Source organism: Nuphar pumila, chromosome 3 (genome assembly GCF_984573655.1).
Source record: "Nuphar pumila chromosome 3, dmNupPumi1.hap1.1, whole genome shotgun sequence".
Lineage (NCBI taxonomy): Eukaryota > Viridiplantae > Streptophyta > Magnoliopsida > Nymphaeales > Nymphaeaceae > Nuphar > Nuphar pumila.
Window position 1 is genome coordinate 15,605,433 of NC_143251.1, and position 16,980 is coordinate 15,622,412.

The window sequence follows — 16,980 nt, forward strand, 5'->3', positions numbered from 1 at the left end:
TTTTATTGAGAAGAATGGAGAACAAAAGCTCCAAGAAGTGCTTTTTACAAAGGGGGAACTCTCCTATTTATAAGATGAAAAGGAGCCCTCCAAGTTGACTTTGAGTCAACAAAAATAAAGACAAAAAAACTGAAAAGAAAAAAAGAAAAAGAGGAAAAGTAAAAATACAAAAAGAATTACAACATATTCATAATTATGAATATGCGCAAAAGAGAAATGACTAAAATACCCTTACAGGTTTTACAAGAAAAATGAAACATATATATTTACATATATATATATAGAGAGAGAGATAGATACATATACATGATGTATATATGTATATGTATCTCTCTTTATATATATGTAAATATTTACATAAAGAGAGATACATTTTAACAACTTTATCACAGTTGGGGCACATAAGGCTGTGGTGATGTCCTCAACCCGGAGTTTTACCTCGTAGGAGGGCAGACCCATTAAGTGACCCTGTTCTCGGTGAGGGTTTCCCTTTGTCATTAAAAAAAGAAGTTTTATAAGTTTTAATAAAAATAAATGGAATTAACTCATCTTTTTAATATATATATATATATATATATATATATATATATATATATATATATATATATATATATATATATATATATATATTATTTTTTTCTTGTTTCACCCTCTCCTGTCCTCTATCCATTGACCGAGCCCTTGCTGCCATCATGAGGAGATCCTTCTCTTCCTCTACTTGTCACAGTCCTCCCTCTTCCTCCTCTTCTCTCCTCTCAGTCACTATAAACTCGCCCACCACCAATATTTGTTCCTCCTTTCCTCTATTCTCCTTTTCTCACCCACCATTAGACCAATACACTCACCACCAATATTTGTTCCTCCTTTCCTCTATTCTCCTTTTCTCACCCACCATTAGACCAATACACTCACCACCTCAGTTGTAAGTGTTATCACCCGATAATTAAACTATGTAGGGAACCTGGTGGGGAACGGTAGGGGCTTCTGTACGAGGTGGTGATATGTTAGATTGATGGATTCCAGTGAGCACAAAGGAGAGAAGGTGGTTTAGAGTGGATTGGGTATAGGAGCAAAGAGATACTTGTTTGTTTCTACGGTAAACGTAACTGCATCCAAGTAGGGCTTTAGGATCATGAATTACCGTGAAATGGAAACAATTCATGGATTTAGAGCTAGCTCATAGATATGTGGGCTTTGATGACGAAGTACTCCATTGCTGTCATATGTATATGGCTACGATTATCTACTTTCCCAGTGTGCCTATGATATAGCACTAGGTGGGTTACTACAACGAGTACAAGAGATGCATCATTAGTTAATTGGGGGATGATCTGTAAGGTTGGCTGGTGCTGTATGCTAGGCATCTTCCTCCCAATATGGGGTTGTGTGGGGATTATTATAAATTCAGCAACCTAACCGTTGTCAGAGAAGCTTGATTCAATCAGGATATTCCTCCAAAAAAAGGTTCCGAAGAACCAAATAAGACCACCACCAGAGTACGTGATAGGTGACAGTGGATAGCTTCCCAGGAATTCGAGCACTCGATTTCTTCCCTCCTTTCCAACTAACATACTGCTCTGTCGGCTTGGGAGTCTGGTTGTCAGAGAAGGACCATGTTTTGATGGTGCGGCTTTTGTCATAGAGAGGGGTGGATGGGTTTTTAGTTTTTACAGTTTGTACTCGTCTTTTAGGCTTTTAGCCAACATAGGTTTGATTCCCCACGCCCCCCCCCCCCCCCCCCCCCCCCCTTGTTCTTTTATGTGTATAACCTGGCTGTGTAAAATAATGCTTTAGAAAGCCAATCCAGACTGGTTGCTTGAGCTGGTTTATCTTCCAGCAAGCCATAACCCTGCTTCTATTGATGAACATCTTCGTAATTAAAACCATGTATGCAATTTGATCCGTCCACTTCAACCTTCCAATCAGTGCAAGTGTTTGAATTGAGTGGGTCGAAACAGATTTGAGCCGCATCAAGTCATGGCTCAATGTATGAATTTCAGGCAACGTCGACTTTGAAAAAATATGGTAAGCAATGATTCCTATTGAACTAGAATTTAGCATATATCTACGAGAAAATCTATTGTGGTTCTGAACCACGATGTTAGATGGTAGTGCACACTCTTGTTTGAAAGGTCTAGCCATCAAATGTTGAATCTAACTTCCAAGATGTACTTAACACAATTTATTTACCATGTTGGTAGGTTTAATTATCTCCAAATGTATCATAGGATTCGATTTTAAGATGGTGAAAAATCAATGGCTCACAATTCATGAAGACGAGGATGATTTTTAAATGGTCCAAATCATCATGTTTGAGTCAATGTTATCACATGAAAATAATAAATAAATCAGTGCTAAGTATGATTTTCAAAGGGTTTTTGTTTTTTGAGATTAAATCTATGAAAATCAAGAGTGTACCACCAGTATGTACCATAGTAGTCAACCTTTAATAATAATTATCCACCAACATTTCGTGTCATGTGAAATGTAAACTTTCATTTTAATAAATTCTAAAAAAGATGTAAGCCTTCAAGATTCCTTTTTCCACCACCTCTTCTTTACCCAGAGGCACCCTTGGTTGTAAACGAATACTATGGAACCCTCTGGTTATCAAGGTGGCTGAGACGAGCCCTCAATGAGATAAATAGGAATGAGTGATTATCCAATGTGTGGGCTATTAAATGAGACTGCTGAAGCTGCTATACGGTTGCAGGGAACAGGACCAATTTTGCTGTCGGGTAGTGCCATTCAACAACCATGTCCATGAATGAGGGTCTCTGATGCATAACACTTTACAACAACACCAGCGATAGCTACTTTGAATAGAATCTATCAATTCACCATGTGTTCACTGCTGGACAAGCCTTTGATTCGTATTTTGAGCACATTCAGCAGTCTAAATGGTCTTACACTGTATGAAAAATGGATTCAGTGGAAAAAGGTTTAAAACAGTTTTTTTTTTCATTTTTAAAGGTTTTCTTTTCTTTTCCGATTTGAACATTGTGAAGGTACCATTTTGTAAAGGCGGTGGACTGATCCCAAAAAGAAAAAGAGAAAAACTCATAAATGACACGATTTCAGATACACTTAGGCATATAATTATAATGATAATAACACCAATCAGTAGTAGAGACCAGGAAAATTTTCGATTACCATTTATACAACAGAATATACACAAGAAGGCTCATTGCTGTGGCTGACGCAAGAATATTCTTACCGGTAATACCAATAGTGGAATAAATCTTTTTCTCTAACCTGTACTTTTAAGCTGCACAAACAAGACCCAAGGTGAAGGATCTGATTGAAATAATGTGGAATGCTCCAGAGACGCCTGTTGCAGCCCCTTCCAACTCCAGCACCTCCTTCCTTCAGCCGGTGCCTTGGTCTTCCCCACGGTGGCAGACACTTCAACACGGGTTCCCAAGGCAGCAGCAAGACCTTCCAGCCACCTCCAACCGGCGCCCAGCAATCAAAGCAACCACCTTCTTGCAGCCACAATCACCTACCTTTAGTAACGTTGGTGTCGCCTCTAGCCACGTCTCGAAGACCATCTTCAGCCGATCCAGACACCATAGCCCACCTTCAACCATCACAAGTGATTCCAAGATAAAACTTATCCTTTACGGATTTTTCTTAGGATGTGAGCCATAAGCTGGTTCAAAAATCGAATCTGGTATGGTTGAGAAATATATATATATATATATATATATATATATATATATATATATATATTCTATGATCTTGGTTCCTTGTAGTTAGTGCTGTGAAAGTGCAAGGATCCGTCCGACAAATGGATCAGATCCTTCCCCCACCACAGCGACATTGATATGATTCATATACCTCTCTGATCGTTTTTCCTTTACTATTAATTTCATGTAGGTTTTAAGTTATAACATTTCCTTTTATTATTTCTTACACTTAGGATAATTTTATTAAAGTTTTATAGTTACTTTTCAAATTTTAGTTTCTTGTGCACAGGACAATCACCATTTTATGCATAATTTTTTACCAATAAATCATGGTATTTTTAGTGTGAATGCATCTGTGTGTATGTGATTCCTTGAAAAAAAATTGGTTTAATTTGAGTTCTGGAGATCCATCCTAAAAATCAAACTCTAGGTCAGGTTTTTTACCCTTTTGAAAATTCCAGGTTCCATTTTAGCAAACTTGATAACCCAAAATCGCTCCCATGGGAGATCTGAATCCTCCTATAAAAAATACTGTAGATCTCTAATAGAATATATTATTTTCAGTAATTTTCAAGATTTTTCTAAGAAGATTTGGTCTCTGTCAAAAATCGAATCTTTCACCCTCCTGTGAAAATTTTGTTTTCTGCCTGTCAGGGTCTAGGCCGACCCTAATCGGCTGTGACGCTTCAATCCGTAGGTCGGATGTCAAAACCTTAAACAGTGAAGTTGTTCTTAGTGAACTCCTTTGTCATTTACCAGAATTTTAGGATTTTTAAGATTCAGATTCTTAGTTTTCCAGATTTTATAAGTTCATTAGTTAAATCCCTGTTAGATAGATTTTATCAGAAGTAGAGGTCCGATAAATCTCCATGTCTATCCAATCTGTAGGTCCAATGTAGAAATAGTCAAAAGTGAAACTGTTCCTCTATGTGTCAGGGTCATTCTCCTAAATTTTCAGAGGTTTTGGCTTCTATTTATTGTTTTTTCTTGAATTTTTGTGAAAACCTGTCAGTTTGCCTTAAGTCCTAGAGTCGTCGGATTCTGATCCGACTTGCCAGAGCTGTCAAACTCCGACGATAGGTCAAAATCAAAAGTTGTAAATAGCAAAAATCTTTGTCTAACTGTACTCTATCATCCCATAAAATTTGGGGAATTTTTATGGTAGGTACCCAAAATTCAGTTTTTATTAGGTTAAATTTAGAATTTTAGGTAAAAATCTTGATTTTTAGGATTTTTAATTAATTTCTATATTAAAAAATGTTAAAAAATAGATTTTCAAGTTTCATTCTGTTTTTAGGGTTAGTCTAGGTGTCCATACCAAATTTGAGTCAATTCCAAGCTCATTTGCCTTTTAGGTTAGTTCATTTTTAAAATCAAAGGCAAAACTCAGGCGAAAAACAGGCGAAATTCAGTGTTTTATGATATTTTTGCAATTTTAGGGTTTTAATATGCAAATCATCATTTAATATCATGTTATAGTTGATTTCCATGTCATTTGCATGCATTTGAATTTTAAAGTTTATATTTTTACATAAATTATTTCAGAAAAACCTAATTTTAAGGCCATAGTCTTGCTATCAGGGGCATTTTGGTTATTTGACCTCAATTTTGAATTTCCAAACTTTGATTTTCATATTTGCAATCATATCATATTGTATTTGATTTATTTTCATTTGTATTTCAAAATCTCATTTTTACAAAATATCTTTCTCAAAAACCCTGATTTCAAGGCCATAGTCTTGTTATTAGGGGCATTTTGGTTATTTTAACCTCAATTTCAAATTTCTAAATATCATTTTCGTATTTACAATCCAATTTTATTATTTATGTTTATATCAGGAAGGTATAAATTAGGTCTATATCTGAATAATATCTGATAATTTCTAATATTTTTGGATAAATTCATATAAACTTACATTTCTATGCTAACTTGTTTTTTAGTTTTGCAGGTACATTCAAGAAGAGAATTTAGTTATTTTATTTTTTTTCTTTTATTCAATTCAATGTAATATCAGATATAATAATTTAAAATAAGATTTACATTTTCTGCTTAGAATAGGACTGCATTGCATATAGTTTAATTTCTTTAAATTTCAATATCTGATGTATCATTCATGCACATTTTTTCAAATCCACTATTGTTGACACGAATGACACGTGCACAAGCTCTTAGGGAGTTCACAAACTCGGTGGAATTCATATTTATGGCCATAGTCAGAATACGAAGGAAACCCAAATTTGTGATCTTCATATTAGCCACATTCAGCCTACACTCTTAGGCTAACTTCAAAAATGCACTGCATTTCTCAAAATTTCAAAAGGATTTTCCCAATTCCTCAAATAATTATCTTTCAAATTCATATTCATTCATTCAATTTGCATCATTTTCAAACTCATTTCTCAATTCCATTTCAGAAAAATCAATTTTCTCAAAACTTTCTAAGTCTTTCTCAGGATTAGATTTTCTCAAAAACTCTGAGTTTTCAAATAGTATTTCAAAGTATTTCTCAAGTTCAAATCATGATTTCCCAAGGTTTTCACATTCTCAATTTCATTTTCAAATCCCAAAATCAATTTTCTCAAAGTCCAAGTTTTCCTGAGAATCCATTTTCCCTTCAAAAAACTATTTTCCAATGCAATTCCTTATTTCCAATGAAATTCATGATTTTCCCAAGTATTTTTCAAGCAAACATCATACTTCTCAAACTTGCATTTTTTAAAAATTCCATAGCACATGCCTGATTCTCTGTGCATTCTAAGAAAATAGAACATGATTTAGATATTTGAGTCAAGTTAAAGCGCACAATTGATTATTGGTTCAATTACCTCTGGTAAAGGCGCCAAGAACGGTCAAACCTCGTACCGACAGGCGGATCCCATTCCACGGAATTTTCCGGCAAATTTTCAAAACTAATTTTCAAAACTTTGGTCGAGTTTGACTCGCAGAATTGTTTCTCTTTCTTGTAGAGGGAGGGGAAAAATTTTTGCGATGATAACAGTAACTCAACTATTTGTGAGGTTTGGAGGTTCGAGTTTAGAAAAAAATTTATAGCCTTTTTATACGCATTTCTAAATTTTTTATGCGAAGTAACTCAGGTATTTGCGTAGTTTGGAGGTTCGAGTTTGAAAGACATTTTGTAGATTTTTTATGTGACTTTGTTATATTTTTTATGTGAAGTAACATAGATATTTATGCAGTTTGTCAATTCGAGTTTAAAAGAAAGTTCACAGATTTATTATGCAAAGTAACTCAGGTATTTGTGATGTTTTGAGGTTCGAGTTTAAAAGAAGTTCGCGGATTGTTTATGAGAATTTAGTAAATTTTTTATGCAAAGTAACTCAAATATTTGCAAAGTTTTGAGGTTCGAGTTTAAAAGAAAGTTTGCTATTTTTTTATGCAAGTTTGCACATTTTTATGCAAATTTTATATAAAAAAAAATCTCAAGGTAAATCATGTATTTACGTAGTTTATGCAAACTTCATAGGTTTGCAATTTTTACCTTTTAATAGTTTATGCGAATAAAAAATAGATAGTGAATCCAATTTACAAATGGATTGAATTAACAACGAATCAAATTTACAATGAATAAAAAAATGATTGTGAATAATATTTACAATGAATAAAAAAAATCACAGTGAATCAAATTTATAATGAATCAAATTGATTACACTCATTAACAAATGAACATGTTCATACAATCATTCATTCCATTAATTTGTCAATGAATCAAATTTACAATGAATCAAATTTATTTCATTCATTAACAAATGAACATGCTCAAACAATTATTCATTCTAATGACCTCGTGAGATGATGTTTCCTCCTTTAAACTTGTATCGACAAGTTTACGAAAAGTTAAGTTTGCATTGTCATATGACTCTTCTTATACAAAGTCAAGTTTTCAAAGTGCATTAGCATCAGATACTCCTCCAATTTTCAGAGTGAGTTGCTTTGAATTGTGTAGATGGTCTGCGACGAAAATAAAAAGTTAACCAAAAAGCACCAACATGTTCCAAGCAAAGACTTGCTTTGAGAATAACTGTAATGAATCTGACTGCTTAAACCAGCCCTTTGTCTGTAATGTGTTGGTGTTTTTTTGTTAACTTTCTTCTTTTTTCTTTTGCCACCGACCATCTATACAATTCAAACCAACTTGCTCTAAAAATTGGGGGAGTATCCACTCTAACACACTGTGAAAATTTGATTGTGTATGAGAAGAGTCACGTGATAACACAAGCTTAACTTTCTCTAAACTTGTCGATGCAAGTTCAAAGGTGGCAGCAACACCTCACAAGGGCATCACTCCTAGTATTTGACTACCGCCCTTCACTCCAACATAAAGAAGCCTCCCCTTCATCCTCTTCACAAACTTGCATACAAGTGATGTCCAATTAAAGAGATTGTGCGACGAGCATTCCAATCATTTTGATTTCTTGTCTTATGCTAACAATGAGAGCCCCTTTTTATAGGCCAAGGGAGGCTCAATAAAAGCTTCATAAATTATAAAATATTTCGTAAATGAAATTGAAAAATCCCAAAAGGCTCAACTCTAATTTTGATTAGGGCATTAAAGAGGGGAGGTCGACTGGTCGGCCTTATCTCCTTGTGCACGTCTACCTAGGGCATTGAAGATTCTTGTGAAAATACTTAATCCAAATCTGTTTGATGAACTTTAAAACTTTTAAACTCGTACATCAAAACATCACAAATACCTGAGTTATTTCGCATAAAAAAATTCTAAATTCGCATAAAAAATCTACGATTTTTTTTTAAACTCAATTCGACAAACTTTGCAAATACCTAAGTTACTTTACATAAAAAATGTAATATCATCGCATAAAAAAACTGCAAATTTCTTTTAAGCTCAAACTTCAAAATCTCGCAAATACTTGAGTTACTTCGCATAAAAAATGTAATAACTTTATATAAAAAAACTATGAAATTTCTTTCAAACTTGAGCAAACAAACTACGCAAATACCTGAGTTACTTTGCATAAAAAATATAATAACTTTGCATAAAAAAACTGTAAAAAAAAAAAAAAACTTGAACCTCAAAACATCGCATATGAAAGAAATTTGCATCGAAAACGATAGGTGTGAGGGCCAAAAAGGTCATAAAAATAACAATATTTGGGATTTTGGACAGCAAACACATTTGAAAATTTTTAAGGCTTTTTAGAAAATGTGTCATTTTGGTTGTATAATACGGTAATTTTTCCAATTTTTTTTTTTGGTTAGGCTAAGGGAAAAACTCCTCATTAGTGATCATGTATTGGCTGACCTCTGGTTGGTCAAAACCTTTGAGGCTCCTCTTGCCTACCACGGAATTTGGATCTTGTGGCTAGAGACACTCCTTGTAGGTTTTGAACTCGTGATGTCACGTCAACTTAGTGGTATTCTCAAATCACCCTTAGCAGATGAAGAGTGCCCCTTGCAGGCTATTGTAATTCATTTTCTATTGCCCAAGAACAACAAGAACTTGAGAACATGAAATTTTTTTAATTTTTATTACGTTGTTACATCTTTTGTTTGGTTTTTGTCTAGGATGCAATCCTAGCGGCTTAATTCCATCAAAATACTAGTCAATTCAGTTGTTAGTTTGTTTCACTTTTAGTGCTAATGTTATTTGATGTTTTCCTCGCTCGAATGTTCTTTACGAGTGCCTATATTGAGATGGATGTATAAAAGCATCTAATACCGCTCCTGCTTCACTAGAACTCAATTAGCCTGAAAAGGGTTTGAACTCACTACCAAACCAAGCTCAGTTAGGTTCTAGAGATGTTCAAGGTCAAACTCAATATTTTGTTAACAAACCAGGCTTGAACAGCCTATGTCCCAATTTGTCTTGTCTTGGTTACAGCTTCATATCCTTAAGATCCAAGGAATTGGCCATTGTTCTAGAATTATTGTTCAGGCAGTTCATACCATCCATACAGTGTTATGGATCTAAGATTTCAATTGTTCGCAAGTAGCATATTGCTCCATTGAGTTGAGGTCCCATAGTTGGTTCCAAGTCTTGAACCGGGGAGCATATGCCCCGACGTTAGATAGAACCTTATATCGAGCTCAAGCTCAAAGTCAAATATCATACCGAACTAAGGTTGCACCCATTGCCATTTCTTGTTCCACTTGATTTGATTTTGTCTTGAACTGGAGAGTATAAGCCAAATTAGCTAAGTTACCCTTTCAAATGTGTTACAGTTGGAGTCTTTTATTTTTCCTTTTTTTAATTAGCAAGCTGGGATTAGGCAAACCGCAACCTGTTTACAAGAAACAATTACATCACTGCTGTCTCACCAAAGGTCCAACAAGGAGGACCAGCCATGACATTCAATCCATTCACTGAAGTCTCAGTAAACAAGGCAGCTTAGGCAGACCTCAAAATCTGGCCAATGTTTTAGGGACAATATTGATTGGGACCATTTGTCAAGACTTAAGATTGCCTCAGATTTGAAAGAATCAGAAAACTTGGTTGTGTAATGTATACATAGTTAACCAATCTTGAACTAATTTCCTCAGCTAAACACCAACAGAGTTTCTCAATGAAACACTCGATTTTTTTAGGGCATTTTGCCAGGCCCTAGGACTGAAAAAACAGTGAAAAGAAGAACATGTTTCTACCCCAAAACAGTCTTTGTTTAACATGATCTTTTTGCAGCAGCAATGAAGATAAAGCACATATCACAAATCAGAACACGGCGTGTATACACAACAAAAATAAAAGAAATCAAAGTGCAAGTCGATGCACATATGCCTTTTCTCTATTCCCTAACAGTAACACATTTAACTTAAAAAAGTTTCCACTTTATTCCTATACCCCCTTTTTTGGGAATGCATTTTTTGTTGTCACACAACTTAAATCAATCAAAAGATCGGTCCGGCTGCCAGAATTTCTTCAGTCAGTGCATCATCCTTCCCAATCTTATAGTTCACGAATACCTCGAAGTTCTTCTGGAATAAACCACCCAACTTCAAAAGGGTCTCCCTGTATGCATCCTTGTCTGCCCACTGTCAATAATAAGCTTGCAGGGTTAGCTAACCAAATTTAAGTATCTCCAAATTCGTTAGGGAGCACCTGTGCTGAATTTGCACAGCTCTCTGCATTAAGTTCTGATAAACCGGCATAGAATATGCATAGAGCAAGGACTTGCAACATTGACCATGCAAATCAGCTTGCAGTGCCATCAAAAGAAACGAGCATTCAGGTCCTTAGGATGGCAAGGGCAAAACATATTCCAATTCCTCACATTCAAGCTCAGACTTTGGAGCCTCAAAAACCAACTCATTGTTCAGTATATTGTCCAGTTACGTCGTGTCTGAATCGATCAGAGTGAGGAATCGCAATTATCTGACCAGATTCAAGCTCAGATTGAGCTCAACAAAGAACCATATGTCAAAGGCAAACCGAGAATGTCATAAGCATCTTGGCTTGCATTTAGATGAAATTGTATCTACCAATTAAGCTTTTGAGCCACCACTTATATTTTGGTTTGATTTGAAATGTGACCCAGAATAGAGCTCAAGTGAGGTGTGATGACAAAATAATCAAAGAACAAGATGAAAGGGAAAAATTAAGCCCACTTACAGCATTCATGGGGTCCAAAATATGTGAAGGTACGCCTCCAATTTCATCAGGTATCTCAAGGCCAAACACTTCTGTCTTGGTGTAGTTGGAATTCAAAAGACTGCCTGAATGTATGGCATTGATAATTTTCCGAGTATATGCTAGCTTTATCCGACTACCAGTGCCATATCTGCAAATGGAAAAAGGAAAAACAGAAAAACAACTGAAATTGAGTTTTATTCATCAGAAAGGAAGCTTGCTTGATGAGCAAATAAATCATAAAACATCTTTGTATGGGAAACCAGGAGAGGCTTTCTATTCCCTAGTCCCTGCTGCATTTCTCATTGATGATTGCTTGCAAATTGTTTTACCTGCCACCAGACCACCCAGTGTTGACGAGCCAGCCGGTTGCACCATGTTTCTGCATCTTCTCAGCTAGCATGGCTGCATACTTGGTGGGGTGAAGCATTATGAAGGCAGCTCCAAAGCAGGCAGAAAATGTGGCTTGTGGTTCCTTCACCCCTTCTTCAGTTCCAGCCACCTAGTTCAATTTGAGACCAATCAGAACCACGGGGAAAAAAATGCATAACTTATCAATTTTTCTTGCTTTTTTGGTACGGATAGGAGGCAGAGAACTGATGTCAATTCAAAACTATACGAATGATATATTGACCATGGTGTCCTGTGTAAGAGAATTCCAAAACATCTAAAGGTCCTTTCAGTGAGTAATTGTGTGGATGCATAAATAAACTATGTAGATGGAAATATAAATAACATCTACTATAAATACATCAGAATTGGGTAGGCATACCAGGGCAGTGTAGCCACTAATGAAATGGTACATAGTCTGAGGCAGAGTGAGCTTGCTGACAGGCGGGAGCACACCAAATGCATCACAAGCCAACAATATCACATTCTTGGGGTGAGGCCCAACACAGGGAATCTTGGCATTCGGAATGTACTCAATGGGATATGCAGCTCTTGTATTCTCTGCACAAAGAAAATTGGTAAATATCCCCACACCAAAAATACAGAAAGCCATAAGGCTCATAACAGAATCGAAAAATGAAGAAGCTGATCTCTCACGAGGAAGAAAAGGAAGATAAAATGGAGCTATACCAGTGACTGACTTGTCTGAATAATCTACCTCTCTGGTGTGCTCATCAAATACAACATTTTCCAACACTGCAAAACCAAAAGGAAAGATGTTCTGTCACTAGCTTAAAATTGATGGAATAATTTGACCACACATATTGACCAAAACCAAAACTGCAAGAAAGCCAGTTTGAAGTTGAAACCATGCAACCAACACCAGCAGTCAAATTTGATCATCTAAGACTCAAGTATGAGGCCAGACAAGTTTGCTTTTGCTGGTGTGTAATAAAAACATTTTACCAATTGCTAGGAAGACTTAAAAGGTCCAAATTGAATTGGGTAATGCCCTATCATTTGTTTTGAGCCTTGAAAGAGTTCATCCTTACCAGTTCCAAATTTAATGGCATTCCAGATATCAGGCTCCTTTTCCAGAGACAGATCAATACATTTAGCATAACAACCACCTTCGATGTTGGACACCCCATTCTCACTCCAGCAATGTTCATCATCTCCGATCAGGAACCGGTTATGATCAGTGGAAAGGGTGGTCTTGCCTGTCCCTGTTAAGCAAAAGCAGGACCAAATAAGTGAAAATTAAAGAGAAAAAATCTCATCAATAGAAAAGATCCAAGGCGTGTGATTCTGACGATGGTGGGAGAGCCTGCAGAAAGAGTTAGTCTCCTCCCACCACCATACCTGATAATCCAAAGAAGAGGGCGACATCGCCATCTTTTCCCATATTGCAGCCGGAATGCAGAGAGAGGATTTGTTTCTTTGGCATAAGGTAGTGCATGACGCTGAACAAACCCTTCTTCATCTCTCCGGCATATTGGGTACCAAGGATCACCATTTCCCTTCTAGCAAGATTAATGTCTACGCTAGTCGATGATGTCATATAGTGTGTGTATCGATTACAAGGGAACTGCCCCGCATTGTAAATCGTGAAATCCGGGGTACCAAATTCTTCCAGTTCTTCAGGGGTGGGTCGTATACACCTGCCACCCATGTGTTACTATCGCTATTTCCTTTTGTTATTATCGCATTCAAATAACTTAACTCACCTTTTATACCTTGCTTTGCATTCCTGGAATACTCACCAACAATACCCAAATTTGCAACTCATTTCTTACCCCATATCAAAGAAGGGGGAGAAAAATATGTAGAGACCCATAAATTTCAGGCATATAAACACCTTGATTTTTTACTCGAGGAGAAGAAATTCATATTTTCAGAGAGTGGTTTTAGAAACATAGTATAGCAGCAGAAAACCAACAATTTGATCATACATTTCATTTTTCATAAGAAAAAAGAAAGGGTGCCATCGTTGATGAAAGTGAAATTTGAAAAAAGACAAGTCTTAGCAAAAAGAAATTCAGGGTCTAGTATTTCGACGGTTTGAGAAATTGTAAAGTCTCAAAAAAGTAAAAGGAGAAGTAAAATCAGAGAGTAGCAGATCAACAAAGGGCATTGTCAACGTTGGCGAGGACTTATCTGGCAGCCTGACGATCGCTTGAGGCGAGAAATATAAAGGGGGGCAATATTTATCATTCTACTTACATGTTGTGCATGAACAGGGCATGGTAAGCTCTTGCTGAAACGATCCTCACTTTGAGCCTGTGCTCGGGGTCCCAGTTGAGGAATTGGTCGTTCACGAAGACCTGAAACAATACAAAACAATCACAACACAACGAATTAGAAGCAATTTCAGAGAGAGAGAGAGAGAGAGAGAGATGGGGGTGAGGAGGACCATCTTTTTTTTTCACAACAAAACAGTATGCCCCACCCGCCTACGCCTAGTCAACTGACGCTAGCAGACACCACCATCACGCCAATTTGGACGCACATATGAACATTGATAAAACAACTCTTGAACAAATACCCACGTTTTCTACACACGAAACTATTAAAATATCCACTGTCTTCCTGTAGTCATGGAAACACAAGAATAAAATATAACATTTTCTCTTATTTTAGACTTGGGGGCAAAAGGTTGTCCCCAAAATGGAAATTTCCCTTTTTTTATCTGGGGAAAACAATTGCCTCTCTCACGTTATGCTTGTAAACTTGCGAAAAAGCGGCGCCCCAATTGCTAGTAGAGAGCGAATTTACCTTATCGAGCGAATTCAGATAGTCGACGGCCCTCTCTCTGTTAACCATAAACGTATGGTCGTCGATCTCGATATTTGGGGATCCCCTGAAATCAGTAAAAACACAAACGTCTCCCCAAGTTGAGAGAAAACGAGGAATCACAAGCAAACGAATCGAAAGCAATGGAAAAGAGAAGCTACTCACTTTCCCCACCACAGCTCGGCTGCGGTGGACTCGTCCTTGACGACGCGCTTGTCCCTCGGAGAACGCCCCGTCTTCGCACCGGAGAGCGTCGCCAATGCACCCGTCGACGTGATGAACGATCCCCGCTCGTTCTTGATGGCCTGCTCGTACAATTCTGCTCACCGTTGATAAAAAGCATGAAAAGAAGTATGTCTTAGGAAAAAGTGGGTTTGAATTTGATCCATTGATGGTAAGCTTCTTTCTTACCGGCAGATGAGAGATTGTAGAGGATATGGGTGAACTTGAGGGAGCTGTCGCTGACGTAGATGGTTGGGGTGGTGAAGTGATGGTGTTCGGCCCTGGGTGTCACCGGCGTCTTGGTGGGGTCTCCTTTTACCACTTTTGGCCCTGTTTCCCTCGTCATTGAGGCTAGCGACGCGCTGTGAAACCCCACACATTAACCCGTATTTGTCAAAATTTTCATAAGCACTTTTTGTTTTTCTTTTTGGCTTTTTCAAATTAAGAGGTTTTAGTTCTTGCCATACACACACAGACAGAAAGAGAGAGAGAGGGGGGGGGGGATACCTGATGGACTGGAGCTGTTGCTTCTGGCGTTCTTCGTCGGAGATGACGGCCGCGAAGGCGCCCTGGATTCCCTTGATGGGCGTGGTTGGTGCCGACCTCTTCTTCTGCAGGGAGTGCAGCTCGTCGATCGTCTGCGCCCTCACCGGCGGTGCGCTGTCGTCATGGCAGACCTCGTTGTCCCTCTTGTGCGTCTGGATCTTCGGTAGCCCGTTCCAAGCAACCACCGGCGACGACACCCCTCCATTCGCGAAGCTGAAGTCTCCGTTCTCCGTCATCTTCCTCCTTTCTTCTTCCCCCTCCTTTTTCTTCCCTGCTCACAGATACCAGAGAACATTTTCAGAGGGGAGGGGTGGAGAGAGAGAATTGATTTGCAAAAAGCCAAAATGGGGAAAAAGAACGAGTCCTTATCAACAAGAACCAACGCATCGCTTTTTTATCATTAAAAAAACTATTCTATCCCTGAAAAGTTGGGGCTTGGATTCAGAATCCCTTAGATTATGGGATGTGCAGAGAGCCAAAGTTTTCCTACTTAGCTCTCGTCAATTTTCTTTCGATTGATGCACCGAAGGCGCCGTCTTCTACAGAGATAGATTAGCAATTTTCATATCGCCTTTGTCTACTCAAGCTGAGACATGGCCATTTTCATTATAATCACCTCAATATATTTCGCTACCAGTAATAAACCTTTTTCATCACCACGTACACACGTTAAAAAGATTACTACGTACTGTTAACAAATAAAAAATCAACAAACTGCATGTCTCCAAAACGCCAGAATTTTCGTATTCGAAAAAAATCTTTGGAAACCAAAGGACGCCGAAATTAATGCAAATATTTCCGTGGAAAATTTCACGGCAGCCTTAACCCTGAACATAACCCCCTGCATAAAAGAAAACACCGCGAAAGCGAACGGAAAAAACCCACCAATCAAACCCTGCAAAAGTTAAAAAAGACGACTAAAAAAATCCAGAACTCAGTAAAACAAGGTCGACATCTCCACTTAGGGCGCGTTTGTATGTCACGGAAAGTGGGCTGTTTTCGTGGAAACGCATCGACGGGCGTGCATTTGCCCAGTGATAGAACAAAAGTGAAATCCACCGTTTAGCCGAAAAAACCTCGATAGGCATGCCATTTTAAACGCTCGACGTGGGTTTTCCGTGAAAACTACTCCCGTAGGGTCCGTTCCATTTTCGTGACATGCAAACGCTCCTAAATCTCACACACCAAACGACCAAAATCATTCTCCCAAACGTGCAAATAACAATTCCTAAGAGATATATAGGGAGTAGGGAAAAAAAGTCGCAGGGGGGAAAGATATGTAGAAAACCGAGGTAAGCCTTTTTACCTAGAAAACCCTAAAAACTAGAAGAACCAACGGAAGAGAGAACGAAGAAGGGGTCTCTCCACCAACAAAGTTTCGATTATAGAGAGAGACTGAGCTTCAAAGGGATGATAAGTAATGGCGCCCTCTGCACTCCCTTTTAAAGGTCTCTTAACCGCGGTCAAGTTTAACCACAGTGGTTAAACCCCAAATTGGGGAATCCAATCCGCTTGAATCCGAAAATGGAGTCCGTGCGATCACCATCGGAGAGAAATAGAATGGCCGTTTGCGCATCGTACCATTCAACTCTGTTTAAATCCCCAACTGGAGTCCGCAGTCCGCTCCGTATTTGAGGACGCAAAAATAGGGAAGGAATTAAATTATTAAACACCGGCGCTATTGGTAAAAAATCTGGTTTCCACTTTTTGACATTTTCAACAGCGACTCATTGATC

The 16,980-nt window shown here is 37.7% G+C and overlaps 1 protein-coding gene across 1 annotated transcript; it reads right to left on the bottom strand.

The window, feature by feature from the left end:
• Positions 1–10,354: 10,354 nt before the first annotated feature.
• LOC149842108 (phosphoenolpyruvate carboxykinase (ATP) 1-like) lies at positions 10,355–16,658 on the bottom strand. The gene is made up of 13 exons (XM_090001284.1): positions 16,551–16,658; positions 15,206–15,515; positions 14,888–15,060; positions 14,642–14,795; positions 14,459–14,543; positions 13,907–14,007; positions 13,046–13,344; positions 12,736–12,909; positions 12,374–12,439; positions 12,066–12,244; positions 11,626–11,795; positions 11,276–11,444; positions 10,355–10,698 (listed from the first exon to the last, which is right to left on the bottom strand). The coding sequence occupies exons 2-13, from the start codon at positions 15,478–15,480 to the stop codon at positions 10,555–10,557; spliced, it is 1,989 nt and encodes a 662-aa protein (XP_089857410.1). The 5' UTR covers positions 15,481–15,515; positions 16,551–16,658; the 3' UTR covers positions 10,355–10,554.
• Positions 16,659–16,980: the final 322 nt, after the last annotated feature.